Here is a 25,647-nt window from a genome sequence, read left to right as displayed (position 1 = left end):
GAACACTTTAACCCCAGGGCATCAATGTGGACTTCAACAGCTTCCTCATTTTCCCTTCCCCCACCTCACCCTAGTTCTAAACTTCCAGCTCAGCACTGTCCCCATGACTTGTCTGGACTTGTCCTACCTGCCTATCTCCTTTTCCACCTATCCACTCCACCCTCTCCTCCCTGACCTATCACCTTCATTCCCTCCCCCACTCACCCATTGTACTCTATGCTACTTTCGCCCCACTCCCACCCTCCTCTAGCTTATCTCTCCACGCTTCAGGCTCACTACCTTTTATTCCTGATGAAGGGCTTTTGCCGGAAACATCGATTTCAAAGCTCTTTGGATGCTGCCTGAGCTGCTTTGCTCTTCCAGCACCACTAATCCAGAACCAAACTGAGATTTGCCACTTCACACAGGTTTACAGTTACAAAGCAACCATCACCCAGCACCTTCTGACTCTTGCCATCAAGTCAATTTTGGATCCAATTGCCCCAGGGCTTTTATCTCCTTGACCAGTTTTCCATGTGACAATTTGACAAAACCCATGTAACCTACATCCACTGTACGATCCTTATTCACGTACTAAATCGCCGCCTCAAAAAGTTCCATTGAATTAGTTCAACATGATCTCCCTGACAAAGCTTGATGATGATCTTTGACTAATTCTTATCTCTCCAAGTTGAGATAAATTCTGTCCCTCAGAATAATTTCCAAAACCTTACCTAACTGATATTAGATTCACTGGCTGTTGGTCCCTGGTTTGTCACTAACACCCTTCTTGAGTAATGACATCACATTATCCATCTTCCAATCCTATGGCCTTTCTCCTGTGTCCAGGGGATATTTATAGAGTTGTAGAGTCATACAGCTTGGAAATAGACCCTTTGGTTCAACTCATCCATGCTGACCAAGTTTCCCAAGCAAAAACTAATCCCACTTGCCTGCATTTGGTCCATTTTAAAATTAATGTTAATGCTAATGCCTCCAATAGCAAGCCTAGAATGCATCTCATCTGAGTGTGGGGATTTATCCAACTTTGTGCCTGATGGAGGTGCTGATATCTCCTCCCCTTCAAAGCCAACTTGGTCTAACTTCTTCACAGTCACTTTCCCTAATTTCTAAAATTACATCATATTATTATACTTTATTATAATTACGCATCCACTTTATTTCTGCCTTACACATTTTTGTGTCTGGAATTTTGGAAAACCATCATACGTCATCAAACAACACGTGGTTCCCTAAGAGCATGCTATCAGATGTTCTGTTCTTAGCAGAAACCTAGAATGTGAAATTAGTGCTGGAAATTTTAAACTTGAAGCAGAGAAGTAGATAGATGTCTACAAAGTGATGGAATACATCACTGGATGAAGATCATATTAGGAATCATTTTATGGTGCATTGAAGATAGGTGGAGTTGTGGACAGTGAGGAGGGCTGTTGTCGGCTGCAGAGGGACTTAGATATGATGCAGAGCTGGGCTGAGGAGTGGCAGATGGAGTTCAACCCTGCCAAGTGTGAGGTTGTCCATTTTGGAAGAACAAATAAGAATGCGGAATACAGGGTTAATGGTAGGGTTCCTAGTCAGGTGGAGGAACAGAGGGATCTTGGGGTCTATGTACATAGATCTTTGAAGGTTGCCACTCAGGTGGATAGAGTTTGTAAGAAGGCCTATGGAGTATTATCGTACATTAGCAGAGGGATTGAATTCAAGAGTCATGAAGTGATGTTGCAGCTGTACAGGACTTTGGTTAGGCCACAGTTGGAGTACTGTGTGCAGTTCTGGTCACCTCACTTTAGGAAAGATGTGGAAGCTTTGGAGAGGGAGCAGAGAAGATTTACCAGGATGTTGCCTGGAATGGAGAATAAGTCGTACGAGGATAGGTTGAGAGTTCTCGGCCTTTTCCCGTTGGAACGGCGAAGGATGAGGGGTGACTTGATAGAGGTTTATAAGATGATCAGAGGAATAGATAGAGTAGACAGTCAGAAACTTTTCATCTAGGTTAGAAGTTCGGCACAACATCGTGGGCCGAAGGGCCTGTTCTGTGCTGTATTGTTCTATGTTCTATGTTCTATGATGCATGCTCTGTGGCTGAAAAACGAGTAGATTCCTGCCCCTCCAAACATTCCTTCCGAAATATTTTATTTAAATTGAAATATGAATTGTACCCTGTATTTCTAAACATGTCATTTTCGTATTCTCCTCCAAAAACAGGTCTTGGGTTCAGTATAGCTGGAGGTGTTGGAAACCAACACATTCCGGGTGATAACAGCATCTACGTAACCAAAATTATTGAAGGAGGAGCGGCACATAAAGATGGCCGGCTACAGATAGGGGATAAGATTCTGGCAGTAAGTTCCAAATATTTTTAATGCTCTTGCTGGTATGTTAACAAATCTTGGTTGCAAAATGTGATGGAATGGGGCTCATTTTAAATAGTCTATGGATTATACTCTTGTCCCCCTGTTTTGTAAGCCTGAAAACTAGAAAATTGTGATTAAAATTACTGCAACTATTTTTAAAGAGGATTTCTAGTTGTTGAACAATTAAAATGCAACTGACGCAAGGTATCAGTGTATCATATTGAACAACGTATTGGGCAATGTTCATTTGGTCATTGCTACCTGGTGATTTATAATATTGCAGTCCTTTATGTACCAACGTAATGATGGAAACTATGGTAACCAGTTATTCTCTTGAGATGTATAGACATCTTACTCATGAGGCTTCTAACCATTTGTTTTACAGCTTCAGGTTATGCATGTGCGTTGTGATGTTGTTTCAGTAAAATCCAATAATTAATATTCATTGTATAACTGGCTCATAAATCTAATGCTTCCAACTACGAATTTGCTAAGGAAGACCTGAACCAATAAAATAACTGAATTTTACTGGATTCACCTGATAATTTCTGCTACTGTATTAATATCCCACTGTCTGTTGGGCTGTAAATTGAGAAATAACATCATTAATGACCTATTGGAAACAGCAGAATTTTAATATCCAAAATGTTGGCATCACATCTTTCAAAGGACATAATTACTTTTGCAAATAGAATTTTCTTTATACTTCTGAAAATTTGCCATTCATGATTGGAAGCAATTATGAAGCTGCTGGTGAATGATTGTAGTGACATTATTGTTTCTCAGCCAGAATCTTTCCAAAACCTGAACTCAGTGGATTGCTTACCCTTTGTTTAACCTTTTTATCATCCTCAACTTGTGACTTCAAAACTGAATATTACCTGTACACTCGCTCCTTGTTATCCTCTGATTTGCAATCCACACACTTGAGATTGGTTCCATGCTCCATCTATCTTCTCTCGTGGACTTGTTTGGCCTCATCACATGGTACTTTGTGGTTGATAGAGTTAAGATTAGATTAGATTCCTTACAGTGTGGAAACAGGCCCTTCAGCCCAACCAGTCCACACCGACCCTCCGAAGAGTAACCCACCCAGGCCCAATTCCCTCTGACTAATGCACCTAACACTACGGGCAATTTAGCATGACCAATTCGCCTGACCTGCACATCTTTGGATTGTGGGAGGAAACTGGAGCACCCGGAGGAAACCCACACAGACACTGGGAAAAAAGTGCAAACTCTAAGCGGACAGTGCTCGCATTTTCTTTTATTCATGGGAAGTCCATGCCCCTATCCCCTGTGAATAATGAGGATTGGTGTATCCATCCAGACCAATAATTCAGTAGGGTGACTTGGAAAGTAGTTTTTGTTTGTGTGGTGGTTATGGATTGCTTGGCCATACACTAAAGGAGTAATTATTAATTTCTATTAATTTGAACAGGGATAGAGGACAGGACAAGGCCATAAGTTACAGTCAATGGTCTAGAAAATGATATCTCTTATTTACACTTTTTTAAAATTTGTGGTTGAGTATTCAGATGTTTCAAATTCTGTTCTTCGAAGAGTTGGCAAGGATTTGTTTTGCATTAAAATCAAGTATGCTATTAATTACTCGTTAGCTAACTTTTATTTCTTTGGAAAATGTCATTGAACAATAATCACTATGATCTCCTGAGTCACATCAAGTATCCACCTCTGAATTTCCAGATTATGTATTCATTATTTTAGAGTGGTTGCGTCTTAATCGCAAGGACTTAGTGATTTTTCTAAAGATAATTACTTTAGTAGGAATGCAATTGCATTAGAAGCAGTTCAGAGGATGTTCACTTCACTGATTACTTGAATGAAGGTGTTATCCTATGAGGAAAAGCTAGACCACTTAAGTCTGCATCCATAGGTGTTTTGAAAAATAAGAGGTGATCTAATTAAAATGTATAATATCCTGAAAGGTACTTGTCAGAATGGATGGTTCTCCTTATGGGAGAGACTTCGAATCGGAACACAGATTAAAAATAATTCAATTAAAGCAGGAGTAGTCTGTGGAATTCTCTTCCCTAAGGAACATTTTAATTTTATTTTTGAGATTTTTCTTTGAAGGAGGTTTAATGTTTTAGAGTTTTCATTTAAGTTTTTTTTAGTTTTATTGTATTTTTAAAGTTGAATTAAATAATTTTTTGATTAACAAGGTGTCAAAGGTTATAGGAATAGAAAAAAAGTAGAGTTGTGACACAACCTCATCAGTGCAGTTCTATTTAATGGCAGCGAAGGTTCTAGGATTTGAACGGTGTGTTAAGGAATGGGCAGGAAGTGCAGCCTGTCATAGCAATGCTTGCATTCCAAGAACAAATCAGAAATATTATTTGTGTTTTTCAGGTTAACACAACCAGTCTCGATGAAGTTACGCATGAAGATGCTGTTACCGCTTTGAAAAACACAACAGAAGTTGTATATTTGAAAGTTGCAAAGCCTACCAGCATGTATATGAATGATGGATATGCGCCTCCAGACATCACCAACTGTAAGTCTTGAACTGTCTCGTTGACAGTAAATTAACTCTTGAAGGTAGTGTGTTTTTGTGTTAATAGATACTGACTAAGTAGCTATAATCAACAATTGATTGTAAAGTAGAATGTCCAGAACTACAATCTTGAACTGGTTGGTTGTTTTGAGTCTTTGCACTTGTTACTCATTAGTTTTCCCTCCCTTTGAGATCGGAGTGCTCAATGTGAAAGGGCAAATCAAAAGGATGCCTTCTCTAAAATCTTCACTCATTGCAATCATAAGGGATACTGTCAGTTCTTCTCTTATGCAATGGTTGCGTTCTTGTGCAACCCTGCGATATAGAAAAATGGTACTTTAGAAACACAGCTCAAAGTGTTGACAATATAATCGTGTTACAGCCAAGATTCTTTAGAAACAGTGTCCCAAATTCACCAATCGCATTACAGCGAATTCATGTTAACAAAATGCACATTATAGCATAACGACCTGTATATAACCTTCTCTAGTCCCATGCTGCACTAAATCTACGGTTTCGGGTTAATGGTCAGTATTTGATCCATTAGAAACAATATTGCTATTCCATCAATTACAGAGGAACCTCTATCCGAATACCAATTATCTGAAAATCGGATTATCCGAAGGAGATCTTGAGGTCCTGATGGAAACATTACATCAAAGACGTGTTTCCAACAGTGATCATGTCTTTTACTTACAGTGATTAAACAAGCACTTGTCCAAATGACTGCCCGCCCGCCCTCTCTCTCTCTGTCCCCACACTTTCCCTGGAGTTCTATGGAGGGGTGTACCCTCAATCCCCTTCCCCGGATAATCTCTCTAACATTATCCTGTACAGGGCAAAGGTGGAACCTGTCAAGTTTGTGTGTGTGTGCGCGCGCGTGCACTATTTGGAGACTTACCCCACAAAGGCAACTGCAGCAGTCTTGATGTTGGTGTACAGTCCAGCTACCCTGAAAAGGGGTTGGGGGTGTATGGGGATGGGAGGCGGGTCGGGGGGGCAGGGATGTGGTGGGGGGGTGGTGTCGGTTGGGGGCGGGGTTGGACAGGGTTCTGGCAGCGGCATTGGGGGCAGGGCCTTGCACACTGTGTGCTGCTGCAGTCTCCTGAATGGGGAGCAGACTTTAAAACTGAGTCCCAGAGTAAAGGCATTTAGACGATTAACCGAATAATCGATTATTCAACCAAAATAGTGCCTGCACATCACGTTCAGATAATTAAGGCTCCCCTGTATAAAGAAAATCCGATTTCAAGAAGCGTGACTTTTTTTTTTGTCTTGGGCTCTTGACTGCAATGATGTTCAGTTGTGGAATTGAAAGTTTCCAACACGAGCATTTTATTTTTATTCTGGAACCTTGGTTCAGAAATGTTCTGTTCTGTGTATATGTTTTCCCTTAATACAAGTATGGATTTTCAAAGCGGAATATAAGATGGCTGGCAAAGGTGGCTCCTACCCAGGTATGCGCAGATGGTGCCGGTGACATCAGCAAAAATTATGCTTTGACACCTATGTAGGTAGCAGTTCTGTTTGTATTTCCTTTATAGCACTTAATTGACTTTGCCATCTATAGCAGCAGTATGAAGTCATGGGGCTGTGAGCAGATTTGGCCCAACCAATTCTTTCCATGGATTGTAGCTGGTCTTCTTACTAACCACAGACTTCGCTTCCTGCCAAAGTTGAAGAAGTGAAACTCCACGCCCCATGTCTTTTTGGCTTGAAGATGTTATTAAGAGTTTACGGCACTATTTAGAGTACACATCACCAGGTTTGTTTAATGTATCATTGCATCACTACTCTTTTGCTATCTATTCTGTGTCTTATGGTCCCGCTTCAAAACCACGTTGAAGAAGCAGCACTTCAAAAGCTAGTGCTTCCAAATAAACGTGTTGGACTATAACCTGGTGATGTGTGATTTTTAATTTTGTTCACCCAGTTCAGTACCAGCACCTCCAAATCATATTTAGAGCACAACAGCTAAATATCTGAACCGTGTCATCATTTTCAAATGTTTTTAATTATCGGTGCAGGAGGTAAATTTTTCCTTGATTTTCCACGAGTGACATTCTAGCTTGACTCATCTTTGCACTGGGATTATATGGGCAGTGCCATGTTTGTTCCAGACAGCTACCGTTCCATTCTGTAACACTGCAGCTGTTTGTGCACATCTGCATGTGCAGTGCCACCTAGTGGTAGCCTTGACAGCAATGTAGCCTTATCCAAAATATCTGTCTTTCATTGAAGCAGGGATCTTCAAAGCATGAAGCTAGCCTGCCTCATTCCAACAAGGCATCTCGAGGGCTACTCACTTGGATAATGGTTTAGAAAAAAATACACAGGTTTGGTGACCACAATTCTGTGAACAGCTTTGGTCCCATTATCTAAGGAAATATACACTGGCATTGGAGGTAGTACAGAGAAACCTCACCAGGTTGATGCTAGTTATGGTGATATTGTTTAAAAAGGAGAAGTTGAATAAGTTGAGACTGCTCATTGGAGTTTGAGAGAAGACATTATTGTGAGATAAAATTCTTTTGAGGGCTTGACAGAGTAGATTGTAAGGACTTGTTTACTCTTGAGAGTCTAGATCCAATAGGCATAATTTCAGAATAAGGGGTCCGCCTATTTAAACACAGATGAGGAAGAATTTCTTCCCTTGAGGGTGTGAATCTGTGGAATTGTTGACCAGAGGATTGTAAAGATTGGCTCATTTAATATGTTCATGGACTGGTTTTTAATCAGCAAGGAAATTGAGAGTTATGGAGACAAGGTAGGAAGTGGAGTTGAGGGTGATCAAATCAGCAGTGATCTCATTGACCCACTGCTTGTACAGCTTATGAGCTTATGGAATAAGGGTTATCTGGCCATCAGGAAATCTGGATCATACGTGTTTGCTTAATTAAGTCAGCCAGATGAGAATATAATATTTCAATGTTATTGAAGAAACAATTAGCGAACATGATCAAATTCAAAATGCTGATCTCGGTCAGACAAAGTTGATAACTCCGCATATTCCAAAACATAAAATCATACATGACCCTGAAATCAATGACATTCTGTTGATGAAGGCATTTTATGGTGTTGAATTTTTTTTCATGACAAAATTTTCTGTTTCTAAAGAGCTGGTCAGCTTTGAAAGTGTGAAATTTATTTCTGGGATGGAGTTAAGCTGGTAGCATGTAGAATGATCTAGAAATGTCAACTACTGATTTGAGAAGCTACAATCACCAACCTTACTGTCACTCTGTTTTACATTGTGTGTTTTACACTGCTGTCATGTATCTTATTTCTAATATAGAGGGCTGGATAATGCCTATCCCCGAATCTGACCAAATACCATTTTCCACAATGCACAAGTTTGATAATTTCCCAGTTTCTCTAGTTTTTTTTTCCTTTTTGACTCCATTCCCTTCTTATGGACGAGAGCAGACCCCCATAAAATATATTTAAGGGAGCTGAGACCCTAATTTTTTCTTAAAGGTAAATGTGAGGTCTATGTTGGACAAACTACTTGACGTTAAGCAAAACACAATTTACTTGATCACTATAATTAAAATACAAAAAAAGAAAGAGGAACATGCAAAAACTTAACACTGTTGGAAAAGTTAATGGAATAATATTATTTTATGACTAAACTGTAACTGTTCCATGATAGTAATATCCCATAAACACACCCTTGGCAAAACGCAAATTTAGAAAACAGACTGTCTCAGAAAACTTGCAGTTCTCTAAGGTTCCCCACAGGAGTAGGGTGAGCAAGATTAGATCTCATGGAAAATAGGAAGAACTCGCCGGTTGGATATAGAACTGGCTCAAAGGTAGAAGACAGAGGGTGGTGGTGGAGGGTTGTTTTTCAGACTGGAAGCCTGTGACCACTGGAGTGCCACAAGGATCGGTGCTAGGTCCTCTACTTTTTTTTTCATTTACATAAATGATTTGGATTCGAGCATAAGAGCTATAGTTCGTAAGTTTGCAGATGACACCAAAATTGGAAGGGTAGTGGACAGCGAAGAAGATTACCTCAGATCTTGACCAGATGGGCCAATAGGCTGAGAAGTGGCAGATGGAGTTTAATTTAGATAAATGCGAGGTGCTGCATTTTGGGAAAGCAAATCACAGCAGGACTTATACACTTAATGGTAAGGTCCTAGGGAGTGTTGCTGAACAAAGAGACCTTGGAGTGCAGGTTCATAGCTCCTTGAAAGTGGAGTCGCAGGTAGATGGGATATTGAAGAAGGCGTTTTGTATGCTTTCCTTTATTGGTCAGAGTATTGAGTACAGGAATTGGGCGGTCATGTTTTGACTGTACAGGACATTGGTTAGGCCACTGATGGAATATTGCGTGCAATTCTGGTCTCCTTCCTATCAGAAAAAAATGTTGTGAAACTTGAAAGGGTTCAGAAAAGATTTACAAGGATGTTGCCAGGGTTGAAGGATTTGAACTATAGGGTGAGGTTGAATAGGCGAGGGCTGTTTTCCTTGGAGCGTCGGAGGCTGAGGAGTGACCTTATAGGGGCTTATAAAATCACAAGGGGCATAGATAGGATAAATAGACAAGGTCTTTTCCCTGAGGGTGGGTGAGTCCAGAACCAGAGGTCATGGGTTTAGGGTGAGGGGGAAAAGATATATAAGAGACTTAAGGGGCAATGTTTTCATTCAGAGAGTGGTACATATATGGAATGAACTACCAGAGGAAGTGGTGGAGGCTAGTATAACTGCAACATTTAAAAGGCATTTGGATGGGTATGTGAATAGGAAGGGTTTGGAGGGATATGAGCCAGGTGCTGGTAGGTGGGACTAGATTGGCGTGGGATAGGTGTTCGGCATGGACAAGTTGGACCGAAGGGTCTGTTTCAGTGCTGTACATCTCTATGACATTACTGAGAAAAATCTGTGTGAGAGAGAGAGAGCACAGTTGGGAGAGTTCCCTGCCTTCCAATACTGCTGAGACAACCCAGCTACAACTGCCGAAAGCTAACTAAAAATGCTGGATTCATAAGTGCTTGATCAACCCCTCTCAGGCTGCTTCTGTTGTTCCAACATCTTAAAGTAGCCAAGGTCTCACAAGTTGTTTACCTTCTCACAGACTGATCGCCTCCTGTCCCTCAGTCTGTCTCAAAAACAAACCAAGACAAAACACATTTTTTTTAAGGCCACAGTCCAGTAAAGGGAGTAACCAAGATGTCTGCCAATGCCATGCTTGGAATGAGTGACTTATCTGGGGAAGTATGGAGTTAATCACACAAGTTGCTATTTCAATGTTTCAAGGACAACCGTCATGATGTTCATTTGATTCGAGGAAAGTAATTAAACATATCAACTCTATATCTTGGATTTTGTTCCAATGTTTAGGCAGCTATAGATGAAAATTCAGACAGTGAAAATGAGTTAAGTGACTAAATTTCTTACTAAGATATTAACTTCACATCTTACAATGTGGATTTTAAAAATGTGCGAGTATTCTATAATAAACTATAAAAATCGGCTGGCATGGTTTTGAAATGCAGGGCAGTCATTTCTCTGTCGCAGCCCAATTCACATGCGGGGCTTGCTCTTCCATATCTCTCTTTGCTGCAAATGGACTTTATTGATCTGTTGCTGCTTTTGTCAAACTGAGAGCATTTGAGAGGGCACAGCAATGAATTTTGAACCCTATTGATTGTGTTTGTATGGATGCTCCTACCAACCGCCATTATCAACACTTGATGAAATGGTTAAAAAGGCTTCACCACAGACCAAGAATGTTGTATTAGAGATTTATTTAACACACTAACTTTGGGAAGAATAAAATCACTACAATGTTGCATCATTTAGAGCGGTAATGTTTTTAATCTTCAGACTAAAGGTCAGTTAAAATGTCTTGATTCTGCTTTTTTTCTTCAGTTGAATTGACTAATTTTAGTAAAACCTAAAAAGACAGGAACTAGCATTAACCTAACCTCAGGAATGATAACTAGTGATGGCTGTTTTCAAAGAGTATATAACACTTCACACATCTGTTAATAAAACATAGCTTTGAGTTGTGAATGCTGACTTTTGTGCACAAACTGTAGAATCAGAAGAGTCAGTTCAGCTTAATAACTATATTTATGTACAATCTATATCCTGTTATAGATTTTATAGTGGTGCTTTTCATAAATGTAAATGCTGTCTTAATGAATAAAGAAAGCATTGTAAATACAATGAAATATATAATCTTTTACACCCAAATCCTATATAAAAAGTTTACAGAGAACAGAATTAAGTAATTAAATGTGAGACACCTATGAGAGACTTGAGTATGAGAACGTCAGATGAACTGAGATCATGAAAAACTGGTAAAAATAGGCAGTCTTGGTAGTGATGCGAAAATATTTGAATGTTCATCTTGAGATCAGGTTGGCACTAAGGTTGCAAACACTTGTTCACTCTGGTTCTGCCAACAGTTGTGAGCGAAAGGAATGGGATCAGTGATATTAATAACAGAGACAGAAGATAATGGCTTAATATGTTATCAGAGGAATTTTCTCCTCAATCAATACTAGATATAATACAAGCAGTCTTGTCATAGAGTCATAGAGATGTACAGCATGGTAACAGACCCTTCGGTCCAACCCGTCCATGCCGATCAGATATCCCAACCCATTCTAGTCCCACCTGCCAGCACCCGGCCCATATCCCTCCAAACTCTTCCTATTCATATACCCATCCAAATGCCTCATAAATGTTGCAATTGTACGGCTTCCACCACTTCCTCTGGCAACTCATTCCATACCCGTACCAACCTCTGCGTGAACAAGTTGCCCCTTAGGTCTCTTTTATATCTTTCCCCTGTCACCCTAAACCTATGCCCTCTAGTTCTGGACTCCCTGACCCCAGGGAAAAGACTGCCTATTTACCCTATCCATGCCCCTCATAATTTTTTAAATCTCTATAAGGTCGCCCCTCAGTCTCCAACGCTCCAGGGAAAACAGCCCCAGCCTGTTCAGCCCCTCCCTACAGCTCTCATTCTCCAACCCTGGCAACATCCTTGTAAATCTTTTCTGAACCCTTTCAAGTTTCACAACATCTTTCTGATAGGAAGGAGACGAGAATTGCACACAATATTCCAACAGTGGCCTAACCAATGTCCTGTACAGTCGTAACATGACCTCCCAACTCCTGTACTCAATACTTTGACCAATAAAAGAAAGCATACAAAACGCCGCCTTCAATATCCTATCTACCTGCAACTCCACTTTCAAGGAGCTATGAACCTGCACTCCAAGGTCTCTTTGTTCAGCAACACTCCCTAGGACCTTACCATTAAGTGTATAAGTCCTGCTGTGATTTGCTTTCCCAAAATCTAAATTAAACTCCATCTGCCACTTCTCAGCCTATTGGCCAATCTGGTCAAGATCTGAGGTAATCTTCTTCACTGTCTACTACCCTTCCAATTTTGGTGTCATCTGCAAACTTACGAACTATAGCTCTTATGCTCGCATTTATGTAAATGAAAAAAAAGTAGAGGACCGAGCACCAATCCTTGTGGCACTCCACTTGTCACAGGCCTCCAGTCTGAAAAACAACCCTCCACCACCACCCTGTCTTCTACCTTTTGAGCCAGTCCTGTATCCAAATGGCTAGTTCTCCCTGTATTCCATGAGATCTAACCTCAGTCTCCCATGGGAACCTTGTTGAACGCCTTACTGAAGTCCATATAGATCACATCTACTGCTCTGCCCTCATCAATCTTCTTTGTTACTTCTTCAAAAAACTCAATCAAAAATATCTCAGTAAGAGGCCCAGCAGTCACTTCTCTTGCTTCCCACAGAGTTCTCGGGTACACCTGATCAGGTCCTGGGGACTTATCCACCTTTACCCGTTTCAAGGCATCCAGCACTTCCTCCTCTGTAATTGGGACATTTTGCAAGATGTCATCATCTATTTCTCTACAGTCTATATCTTCCATATCCTGTTCCACAGTAAATACTGATGCAAAATACTCATTTAGGAACTTCCCCATTTTCTGTGGCTGCACACAAAGGCCGCCTTGCTGATCTTTGAGGGGCCCTAATCTCTCCCTAGTTACCCTTTTGTCCTTAATGTATTTGTAAAAACCCTTTGGATTCTCCTTAATTCTATTTGCCAAAGCTATCTCATGTCCCCTTTTTGCCCTCCTGATTTCCCTCTTAAGTTTACTGCTGCTTCCTTTATACTCCTCTAAGGATTCACTTGATCTATCCTGTCTGTACCTTACATATGATTCCTTCTTTGTCATAAGCTAAAGGAATGAAAGAAGTCCTAGCAGGTTTTTTTAGTAATGATAATGAAGAAACACCAGTGGATGCAGAATGCATGCTAGATTTTTGTAATATTGATGGAGGTGGGGAGCACAATTTTACAAAATTGCTTCCTTCTCTGCATTCACATGTCAAAAGTTGCCACTTGCTATGCTATATTTACAGTAGGCAGGATGATCCCACAAGCAGTTCAAATTACTAGCTGCATAGATGATCAGTGCCTGGACTGAAACATTCTGAAGTCTTTGACTACATATGCAGGTAGTTGGTTTCAAAAAACACATTCTTCCCTTTGTCAACATTGAATACTGCAGTGAATATTATCTCAGTTAACACCTGATTCAACAAGTAGGAGACAGAAAGAAGGTTTGTTTTGCAGGACTTAAATAAGGGTCTTGTATTGTATGGTTGATCTTTCTATTCTTATTGTCTTAACCATTCTGATGAATTTTGATCTTTATTATATCATGCCCTATCTTTAAGCACATTAGAGGAAGAGTTGATGGACAGAGACTGTTTCACTGAAAAGCTCAGTTAGCTGTGTTTGTATTCTGTGATGTGATTACTGATATCACATGTACCCAATGAATGTGAGCATTTGTCAGCACTCAGTCTGGCACTGATGGTAGGAAGTGAGCACCAAAGCCATTAGCTGTGCTAAAGTGCTGAGCCAGAGATCAATTTAATGAACAAAACATTGATTAGTCTTCCCGACTGTCAGGCAGGCAGTGAATCATTAGCTATGATTCAACATTGAGAGTAAAATAAATTGGTCCTGAGATAGAGTAGGATGTTTTAAAAAATAATTTTTGTCAGTTTTCCACTCTTCTCTTCCAGCAGTTAGAAGATACTGTGAAAGTCATAATGCTACCCAAACAATATATCTTTAAACATACAGGCAAAAGAGAAGAATTGATATGCTGAGGATCCCTGTGTATATACTGAGTTCAGCAGGTCACTGCTGCATACTGCAGTTAGCACCTATGTGCCTGAGTTTGGTGGGGCAAGGATTGATGAGGGTTCCATTCTAACCTGTGATCCAATGACTACCCTGTTCGCACCCAAATAGGCATTTGTGTTGGAAGGGCTGTTGTAGCACAGTGCCCCTTCCACCCACATGAAGGGGTCTGTTGCTCTCACTGGCCAGGATCTCCCATGATTGAACATTTGTGGTAGTTGCTGAGCTCTGCAACTGTTATTAGTCATTCTGAGGCTAGTCTGACAATCTTAAAAAAAAAAAAAAAATTGGTTGAAAACCTATCAAAGCATTTACAGAATTTGGATTCTGTTTTGATTTTTAAAAATAGTGAATCAAATCAAATTCTGTAAAAGTAATCAGAAAGCTGTTGAGTTGTCATTGTCAAAACTGCAATTAGTTGATAAAAGCGTTTTTTTAAGGAAGGAAATCAATTATCGTTGCTCAGCCTGGCCTTTGTGGTTCCAATTCCCCAAAAATGTGGTTCGTCCTCAGCTCTTTTCTGACGCTGGCTAGCAAGCTATACAGTTGTAATCCAATTAATCAGGGTGGCACAGTGGCTTAGTAGTTATCACTGCTGCCTCCCAATGCTAGGGACCTGGGTTCAATTCCATCCTTTGGCGACTGTCTATGTGGAATTTGCAGGTTCTCCCAATGTCTGCGTGGATTTCTTCCAGCTGCTCTCGTTTCTTCCCACAGTCCAGAGATGGTTAGATGGATTGGCTGTGCTAAATTGCCCATAGTGTCTGGGGATTTGTAAGTGGGGGCGAGGCAGTGAATGTGATTGGGATGTTGTCCTGAGAGTCAGTGTGGATAGGCCGCATGGTCTGCTTTCACTCATGGGGATCCTATGATTCTGTAATCCTATGAACTAGTTGATGTGAAATGTCAGCCTTAAGACGGTTTAATAGAATTGAAAATCAGAGGTGTCCTGTGTAATTCACCATCGAATCAAGTATTATACAAGAATATGAATCAAAATTTAATGATTTTTATGGGGTTCTTTGTCTCAAATCAGTGATTCCAAGCATGTAATGCAACATGGGATAATTTACAACCCAGTCATGACTTTGTATGCTGTTGTGAGGAATAATAAGAGAAATACATGAATTTGAAATTAAATAATGTATTATTTATTTACCAGGCTATTATGACATTAACTATCTCAATCAAAAATAATGCATTTCAACTAATTATTTGTGTGTAAAGAAATGCATCATCATGACATAACTCAATGTATTTTGAAAGTGGCAGTTCGATAAAATATTGAAACATGATGGATGTTCTGCTTCCAACGGTTATGTGGAATGCTGCACGTCAGCACTAACATTATTTCTATCAATATTTACAATACCAGTGGTATCATTTCTGATCAAGTGAACTTTGAGGGGCTTTGATAATCAACAACCAATTCACTGGGTTGCAATTACTGAATTCCTCTGGTTTGGTGTGAGTCAGCTTTTACACACAGTAAAAGCATAATATGGTTTCAGCATCAAGAATGAGCATACAGATGAGTAATCTTTCAATCTACAGATAGTTATAATAAATAATTAAGTGTGCTGTGCTGGAATAGGTGACCTTCAATTTATGAAAACATTAAGTTTGTCATCCCAATAGCAAGCCTATTTGTTTTAATTTTTATTTAAAATGTATTAACATTTTAAATATTAATACATTCATTTCATAAGTGAAAATATTTCTCTTTTCTGCTTCTTTACCCCTAGACAACAGTGATGTGAATGAATACTTGAGGTATAGAGAGAAATTCAACATCATGCTAAATGTTTCCATTAATGAATAATGTGAAACAAATAGTTAGGCTTGTTGTAAGAGGACTTAAGTCTCAGTGATATCAAGTTCCTCTTCAAACATAGACCTTAATAAACCTTTCAAAGTAATAATTCTAAGTTTGTGCAAATGCACCATTACCTTCGATTTAGGAGTTAGAGATACATTTGATATTTAAATTATATTTGTTTTATTCAATGAGAGGTAATAAATTTATAATTAATTCTAAATATAAGCAATGGCAACTTTGCAAATACCTAATTTTTGTTGCAAGAACTCAAAAATTCATCAGTTGGTGAGAAACTTTAGATTTGGAAATAATAAAATGTGTCTAGCCTAATGAAGATTCAATATATTATGAATGAGTTTTATATATTAAGTGCAGAAAATACACTAATTTAAATCAGGCCTAGTAATTCTTGATGGGAAACAAAAGGCTGAATTTTTCAAAGTCAGCTGGAAGTTTCTGTTACAATTGTCTCCAGTTTATTGAAGGTTATTTCAGATTGACATAGCACCAAATTTCAGTGTCTGAAAACTTGAAAGATTATTCCACAGAATGAATTTTCCACTGTATTTTTTTAACTGTAAATAATTATATTTCAAACACAATATTAGGTGTCCTGATCCTTTTGTATAATGTTATATCTACATATTGAGCAGGACTTTTCAATTCAGCCAGGCTGACCGTTGACCAGTATCACGCCAAGCTTTTGAAATGGTGTCAGGCTGTGAAATGCCAGCATTGTATTTTGCCTTTATTAAATTATCAGCAGACTATAGGATTCCATAAGTACTATTTTTGTAAATAATTTATACATCATTTTTACAAGGCTCTCTTTTAAATGTGTGCTTAAATACCGTGATTCAAAAATTCATGTTCTTGATCAATGACCTTTCTTGGTAATCTAGTGAGACCTTAACAGCTGTTGTGATAAATCTCCAGTAATCTTTACGTTTAAACAACTTTGCAAAACCCAATTCATTAAATTTAGTGCTGGGATCAAAGGATGTATTTTGTCTTTAAGACTGAGTTTGTTACAATTTTATTTTCTTACTTGAAGCCTACGGATATTTGTTGAAATGGGCACTTAATTCACTTTTTCTGCTATCTCTATCCATAGTTTCCTTATCATCATTTTTAAATAATATACAACCTGATCTGGAAATTCATTCAACACAAAACCTTTTATAATTTTTGATGAATATCACAAAGCTTACTTGGTACACTTGATCCTATGTCACAGTGTTTTAATCAAATTCCAAAATGAACAGTGGTCAATAAGAAAGTTAAAAAAAACTATTATATCTAACCTACGAATACCAGGATTTTGAGTTGATGGTGTCTCAGTTTCAAAAAAAAATTGAATTAAATTCAAGTAAACTATTCACCTAAGGTTTTTTTTCTTTACGTTGTCTCTTGAGCTTATCCAGGAATGCACCGTGTCATAAATGCATTCCTGGAAGTTACTTTTTAAATTAAAACTAAAATTACTTGCATTTAAATGGAGACATGCTGTGATACCTGCAATATCAGGTGCATTCCCAACCCAAGTTTTTTGGCTCCAATACATAATTAGTAATCCAAGATGGAGGATGAGAAAAAATTGTGGCTATAAGAGCTGCGCTCTCTCTCTCTTTTTTTAAGGTACTTTCAGTGGTGGAATTGATTCCCTTGAATTCTAGGAACAATAATTACTGTTTCACAAGCTGTTGTATTGTTTTCAAACTCTGGGATATTCTCAAAGGGGAGTGGTACCAGCAGGAGGTCATTGCACCCATTGGAACTGAAGACATAGGAAGTGAAAAGGACAAGATTCTGAGGAGAGAATATAGGAACTTAGACAGGAATTTAAAAAGGAGGTCCTTGAGGGTAGTAATATCTGGATTAACTCCAGTGCCTCAAGCTAGTGCAGGTAGGAATAGGAGGATAGAGTGGATTAATGCGTGGCTAAGGAGCTGGTGCAGGGGAGAAGGGTTCACATTTTTTAGATCATTGGAATCTCATCTGGGGTAGAAGTGACTATTTAAAATAGTAAAAGGCAGGGGGATGGTACCCAAGGACAGAGTGAGGAAAGTGATCAGTCTGAGGCTAGTACATTTAGGAAAAAGAGTAAGTCAAAGAGATGGGACAGGCAGGAACAATGTGGAGAGCGAGGTAGGACTGATACATTAAACTGCACGTGTTTCAATACAACAGGCCTAACAGGGAAGGCAGATGAACTCAGGGCATGATTAGGAACATGGACCTGGGATATCACAGCAATTAGAGTCGTGGCTCAGGGATGGACAGGTGTGGCAGCTTAATGTTCCAGAGAATAGGTGCTATAGGAATGATCGAAAGGGGGAGGGGGGCAAGAGAGGAGGGGAGGTTGGCGTTTTTGATTAAGGATAACATTTTGACTGTATTTAGGGACGATATTCCTGTGAATATGTCCAGGGAAGTTATTTCGGTGTAACTGAAAACTAAGAAAGGATTGATCCCCTGATTGGGATTGTACTGTTGACCACCAATAGTCAGAGGAAATTGAGAAACAAATTTGTAAAGGGATCTCAGTTATGGTTATGGTAGGGGATTTTAACTTTCCAAACATTAAAGTTAAATGGGACTGCCATCGTGTTAATGGTTGGATGGAGAGGAATTTGTGTGTACGTGAAAATTTTCTGATTGAATATGTGAAACTACTTACGAGAGAAGGTACAAAACATGGCCACCTCTTAAGAAATAAGGCAAGTGACTGAGGTGTCAATGAGTGAATCATTATTAGGCAAGAACTTTCAAAACTTAATTGGGGACGGATGTTCGCAGATGAAGGGATGGCTGGAAAATGGGAAACCTTCGGAAATGAAATAACAAGAGGCCAAAGATTGTTAGGGTGAAGGGCAAGTGTGGTCAGTATAGGGAATACTGAATGACTAGTGAACTTGAGATTGTGATCAAGAAGACAAACAAAGCATATGTTAGGTATGGACAGCAGAAATTAAATCCCCTAGAAAAGTATAAAAGAAGTAGGAGACTACTTAAGAGGGAAATCAGGAAGATCATAAGGAGACATGAGATAACTTTGGAATATCGGGTTAAGGAGAATCCAGAGGGATTCAAAAGTACATTAAGATCAAAAGGATAACTAGGAGGAAAAGAGGGTCCCTTAAAGGTCAGCAAGGCCACCTATGTGTGGAACTGCAGAAGATGGGTGAGATACTAAACAAGTATTTTGCATCAATGTTTACTGTGGAGAAGGATATGGAAGATAGAGAACATGGGGAAATAAATAGCAACATCTTGAAAAATGTCCTTATTACAGAGAAGGAGGTGCTGGACATCTTAGAATGTGTAAAGGCAGATAAATCCTTGGGACCTGATCAGGTGTACCCTGCAACACTGTGGGAAGCTACAGAAGAGATTGCTGGGCCCCTTGCTGAGATATTTATATAATCGATAGCTGCAGGTGAGGTGCTGGAAGACTGGTTGGCTAACGTGGTGCCATTATTTAAGAAAGGTGGCAAGAACGATCAGAGAACTATAGACCGGTGAACTGACATCAGTCGTAGGCATGTTGTTGGAGGGAATCCTGAGGGACAGGACATACATGCATTTCAATAGACAAGGACTGGTTAGGGATAGTCAACATGGCCTTGTGTGTGGGAAATCATGTCTCACTAATTCGATTGAGTATTTTGAAGAAGTAACAAAGAAAATTGATGAGGGAAGAGCAGTGGACGTGATCAGTAAGATGTTTGACAAGATTCTTTATGGTAGATTGGCTAGCAACATTAGATCACACGGAATAGAGGCAGAAGTAGCCATTTGGATATAGAACTGGCAAGCAGGTAAAAGCCAGAGGGTGGTGGTGGAGGATTACTTTTCCGACTGGAGGCCTGTGACCAGTCAAGTGCAAGGATCAGTGCTTGCTCCTCTGCTTTTTGTCATTTATATAAATGATTTGGATGTGAACTTAGGAGGTACAGTTAGTAGGTTTGTAAATGACACCAAAATTAGAGGTACAGTGGCCAGTGAAGAAATCTCAGAGTACAACAGATCTTGATCAGATGGGTGAATGAACCATGGAGTTTAATTTATACAAATGTGAGGTGCTACATTTTAGAAAGGCAAATCAGGGCAGGACTTGTATACTTAATGCTAAGGTCCTGGGGAGTGTTACTGAACAGAGATATCTTGGAGTGCTGGTTCATAGTTCCTTGAAAGTGGAGTCACAAGTAGATAGGACAGTGAAGAAAGCGTTTGGTATGCTTTCCTTTAATGGTGCACATCCAAACACCTCATCCACTATGTCCATTGCTCTCGATGTGGTCCCCTCTACATTGGGGAGACAAACCCGTGGAACGTTTCAAGGAACATCTGTGGGACACATGCATCAAACAACTCCACCACCCTATGGCCGACCACTTCAATTACCTTTCCCACGCCGCCAAGGATATGCAAGTCCTGGGCCGCCTCCATATCCAAGCAAACCAATGCCTGAATGAAGAACACCTCATCTTCCGCCTTGGGACCCTCCAACCACACAGCATCAACGTCAACTTCCTCATCTCCCCTCCCCCCACCTCATCCCAGATCCAACCCTCCAACTCGGCACTGCCCTCTTAAACTGTCCTACCTGTCCATCTTCCTTCCCATCTATCCACTCCACCCTCCCCTCCGACCTATCATCATCTCCCCCTACCTGATCGCCTTCCCGGCTACCTCACCCCAACCTCCTGTTTATCTCTTTCCCACCACTCCCCCCAAAAACATTCCTTATGCCTGAAACATCGACTCTGACGCTCCTCAGACACTGCCTGACGTGCTGTGCTTTTACAGTGCAACACTTTTAAACCCTGATCTCCAGCATCCGCAGTTCTTTCTTTCTCCTTGTGTAATAACAGTGCTCCTTCCAATGGACTGAGACGCCCAGGTTCAAGATCCACCTGCTGTAATACCATCTCTGAACAAGTTGATTAGAAAAAATAGATTAAATATTAAAAAAGGATCAGTCATGGTCAGAACCCATGGTCACAACCTGAACTGAATATGCTTAACATCTAAATGGACTTTTCCCCCTCTGACTGTTTCCCAGACTTGGTGTCCCCTAATTAATTTAGTTATACCCTCAAAATAAGTGAATCTAAACCTTTCAATGAGTACCCTTAGATCACAACAGATACAACATAGATTAGATAGATGTCCTGCACTTCCCTTTTCCTATCCATCATATTGGCTCTCGCTATCAATTCCTGTTAATGATTTAACACCAGTCACACAGGCAATATTTACTCATAGATGTACATTTGGTCTTTCATCTAGAAGTTTCTACAAAATATAAAATGATAAAATAATTAATCATGCAATCGAAGTGTATAAGGTTTAAAAAAAAGGAAAGTTTCACATTTCCTAGACTTACTTGTCTTTGTTCCCCTCTTCCTCTGGAGAGCCAGTGGCCACTCTGTGATGGGGTCGTTAGTTGGCGCAATGTATATCATAGTGCTCTGCTTTGCTGTTAGGCTGATAGTGATTGAGTGTTTTGGAGGGTCCTTGGAGAATCTAAGTTGTAGTAAAGGTTGTGATTGGGGTTAGAACCACTGGTCTCCTGGTCAGTCTTCTGGGTTGAATGAGATTGATTTTGGCCCCTCTGCCAGTTCCCAAGTACTTCATAACTGGTTAAGTAGTTGCTTTCTTTGATTATTTAAGAATGAGAAAACTCCATTGAGAACTACTTAAAATGGGATATAACCATAACACCGAATTCTGTATGTCTCTGTATTACAAATACCTTTTGAATTGACTCATTGCCAAGTCTCCTACACTTTCCATATGTATTTGAACATGTAATCTGTGTATGGAAGTGGTTAAAGATAAGTTGAACAGCTTGTGTAAAATACTGGATAGGAATGAGATGTACATGGTGATGTGTGGTTAATCTATTCATATATGAAAAAATGCACATTTTCTGAACCTCTTGGATGCAATCATCTCCAAGAACAACATGTTCTGTATAATTATCTATTTAACATTTCTTTTGCTTCCGCAACTAACATTTGTCAAATACTTAAGTGTTAGAATTATTTGGCTTTCTGCATGCATTATGAAATCTCTAAATCAGTTGTCATAATGTATCAACAATTTTATTTAAATTTATGCTGGATACCAAATTAAATCTTCCTGAATTACAGAATCTTATACTTATTTGATTTCATCAGTTGAGTAGGATTTGCAAGTTGGTTCACAGCTGAAAATCAGAATTACAAATACCAAGCCAAATATAAAGAGGGTTGATCAAAAGCAGTGAAAGAAATTAGTTAGAAAGGTGGGTTGAAAAAGATGTAGAGGGAATTGCAATGTTGCAAGGAGGGTCTAGATGATTGCACAGTTGTCTGTAATGGGCAGAGAAAAAAGCAGCATGCCTCAGGAGCTGGTGAGGAGGCAGGCAAGTTGAAGATGAGCAAAGCCATAAAGGAGTTAAATATGGATGCATTGGAAAGCTAAAAAGGAGAGAGGGTAATGGAGTAATAATGTCACTAAACTAGAAATTCAGAGACCCTGGCAAAAGATGTGGGGGCATGGATTCAAATTCCAGTCAGCTGGTGGAATTTATCGTAAAACTATTAAATCTGCAATCTGGTGACATGATGACTATCATTGTTTGATATGAAATCATGCATGGATCACTCGTGTCCTGTCAGGAAGGAAATCCGTATAGTTTACTGTTAACATCCCTCTGAAATGGCTATGAGACATTGTGTTACAGGTTATCTTTATTAACTCACCAGCTTGCTATATTCATTAATACCGGGTTCCTGTTCATTCATTCATAAATAACTCCTTTACCAACCCACTCATAAGCAAGCACCTTATTTATGTTTCATTCATTCATAACTCCCAACTAAAACATGGTTTCATTCATTTATTCATAAAAACCGTGGTTCTATAGCATATTTTACTATCATAAGATAGACCAAATTAAAACAGCCCTTTCTAACCAATTACTGCATTTTCACACCTTATCAGCCTCTGCTACAAGCGGTGTTTAGGCCTTGTTAACCTCTGAATATGTGTAACGTGAACAGTACAATCCCGCTATCACATCTCCACGAAAGATTATAATATTAATCAGCCCTTACCAACCCTCTCTTGGACATGAATAGGTTACAGAACACCAAGCATTTTCCCCAATTTATATATATTTGTTAAATACCTTTTAGCTGGGCCCCTATCCCTTTGAGAAACTAGCAGTCAAAACAGTGCTTATGCGAAATTGCATGACTGAATGATTCTCTCACCTGCAAATAGTAAACAAAACTCTCAAACCAGCTGTGGTAATCCGTTTAATATCCTTTATTAAATTCGAGTACAATTTCTAATTTATTTAGAGCATATAGGCCTAGCATTTTTAACTAGCATTTACTAACTTAAAAGACGAAAGGAACTAACACCTTATAATTATGCAATCAGACTGGACAAATACTCTTAATCCTATCAGGAGTAGCAGTCAGCACTTAGCACGTTTTAATCCATCTCCTGTCTCCCAGGACAGAAGCCCCTTAAACATTTGTGTACTGTAAGTTAAAAAAGTAACATCGTAGTAATGGAATTTTAATATATGTAAAAACTGTGTATAAAGGGGCTCTTGTAAGAACTGTATTTCAGAATTCTATTGCTACCTTGAACTTGTACTACTTGGAATTTCTGAATAAAAGGGCTATCTTCGCTACTCATTGCTTTCGGTCATTATTTGAACACGTTCCCATGTGGCCTAACAAGGCACTCAATTCAAGGATTGGCAACAAATGCTGGCCTTGCCAGCAACATCCAAGAAAGAATTAAGGGGCAAAAAAAAAACACACTTTCACTTTCACAAGCCTATGCTGATTCTTCCTGATTTGTATTATGATTTTCTAAATGTTCTGCTACTACCTCCAAACTGATTCTTGATGTTATCCAGCCAAATCTGAGAATAAGTTGCAAGGGTATTTGTGCCTTAGTTGAACTGAAAGAATGAAGCTGAGGACTATGTAGTAGGTAAAAATTACTCAAGAATCAGATTTAGTAGCAAGTCAAATCACAGTTTATTAAACAAAAGTGTTTGGGAGATGAGGTCATCCTAAGCGCGGGTTTCAACCAAGCCATTTTCCTGATTACAGAGAACCACAGCTCTTTATTCTCTTAACCACAGCAAAGCGCACAATTTCAGATAAAATTACATAAACAGTTCTAAATTGCAAGAGCAGTTGTACCTTAGTTGAATGAAAGAATGAAGCTGAGGACTATGTTGGAGGGAATGACAAGGAAGAAAGAGACTGAGTCAAAGTTTTGATAGGGACAGAGTGATCTAAAGTGGAGTTAAAGGAGTGTTTGAGCAGATCAACAATTGCACAAGTGTCATGGTGAATTAGAGGTCAAAAACGGTAGTTTGAAAGTGCTGTTCTGAATAGATCAGTCACAGCTTCAAAATGTGAACTTGGCAGCAAGAGCAGGATTACACATTCCTTCACTGTGCAATTATATACGATTTCTACAGCCGATAAGCAAGTTTTCTCTTTTCACCTTCTATCTTCCCATGCTTCTACGCCACGCATCATTCTGATCTTAGGTGGATGATTTGTTGACTGGATGTTTATAATTATGCAATTTATCTAATAGAAGTCCACTTTCTGCTTCTGGACATAAAGAAACAAATGTGTTTTGTGTATCCTTGTGGAAGTGTAATTAGGTTTTTTGGATCCCACAATCCAATCCATCCATTACTAACGATATAAAGTTTGGTACTTAAAGTATGAAGGCCTTTTACACATTCTGTGGGATAATAGCAGTGCTCTAGAATGCTAGTCTTGAGCTACTTCATCCAAACTTGCCAAAGGGATCACAAAACATTTTTGTGTGCGTTGTAGAATAAATAGTTTGATTAATTGAATTTTACCCTGATTTGTTTTAATCCGATGCATGTACGTTGCATTTTTTTTTTAAAGAGTCTTGTAACAAAAATGTCAAGGTGTTTGCAAAAATATGATTGTTACCAATTCTCCTCATTTTGTGTTGCAGCCTACCCCCAATTGGAAAACCATATAACGCCACCAAACTATTTAGTGAACACAGAATACAAACCGACACTTCCTCCATCATCACCAGGCAGATACTCACCAATTACCAAAGTCATGGGTGATGATGAAATGACCAGGTAAAGTTTGTTTAAATTATAATGCATCTCTTGCTCAATGGCTAACATGAAATGGTTTTTAATAAAAGTATCTGTTCCTTTTGTCCTTTAATCCAGTAATCAGTTTAATATCCATTATTAACCAACACTTAGCTGCTCCTAAAAGGAAGCACTTTGCCCTCATTATAAGTTAATTAGGGGCTTTGAAGAATAGCTTTAATACACACAAATTTCAAAGCAATATTTTGTTTAGACATGATATCTGAGTTTCACAGTGAATATTTTCTGTTTATAATGCACAGCCATTCACCATCTGGGGAGGTTTTGTCAGTAGTCAAAGCTATCAACATACTGTTTGTGGCTGCTGCAGGTGAATTTCCAATTCTCCTATGATGGTCCCAATTCCTAATTGTTGTCTTGTGGCCTGTACTGGCACATGTGTTTTTTCACACTTTGATCAATTGGTCACATTGGTACAGAACAGATGTTCCAACCACTTGATTTATTTGGCTGTAGGGAAATGATGACTGAGAATGCAAAATGAATCAATTTATTTGTGGCTGCTTTCTCTCTGGTTTAATCATTAAATGTCTTGGAG

The 25,647-nt window shown here is 39.2% G+C and overlaps 1 protein-coding gene across 29 annotated transcripts in view; it reads left to right on the top strand.

Annotated features, from left to right (window-relative positions):
* dlg1b (discs large MAGUK scaffold protein 1b) overlaps window positions 1-25,647 on the top strand; it is a 471,082-nt gene that overhangs the window by 335,832 nt on the left and 109,603 nt on the right. For all 29 annotated transcript variants that reach the window (XM_043702491.1, XM_043702499.1, XM_043702490.1 and 26 more), the window contains 3 exons: window positions 2,206-2,342; window positions 4,728-4,872; window positions 24,935-25,070. In XM_043702491.1, the coding sequence (XP_043558426.1) occupies window positions 2,206-2,342; window positions 4,728-4,872; window positions 24,935-25,070 (418 nt within the window). The remainder of the gene's footprint in view (window positions 1-2,205; window positions 2,343-4,727; window positions 4,873-24,934; window positions 25,071-25,647) is intronic.

The sequence above is a fragment of the Chiloscyllium plagiosum genome, chromosome 13, assembly GCF_004010195.1.
Source record: "Chiloscyllium plagiosum isolate BGI_BamShark_2017 chromosome 13, ASM401019v2, whole genome shotgun sequence".
NCBI lineage: Eukaryota > Metazoa > Chordata > Chondrichthyes > Orectolobiformes > Hemiscylliidae > Chiloscyllium > Chiloscyllium plagiosum.
Note: the sequence above shows the minus strand (reverse complement) of the source record. Positions and strands in the feature narration are given on the sequence as shown.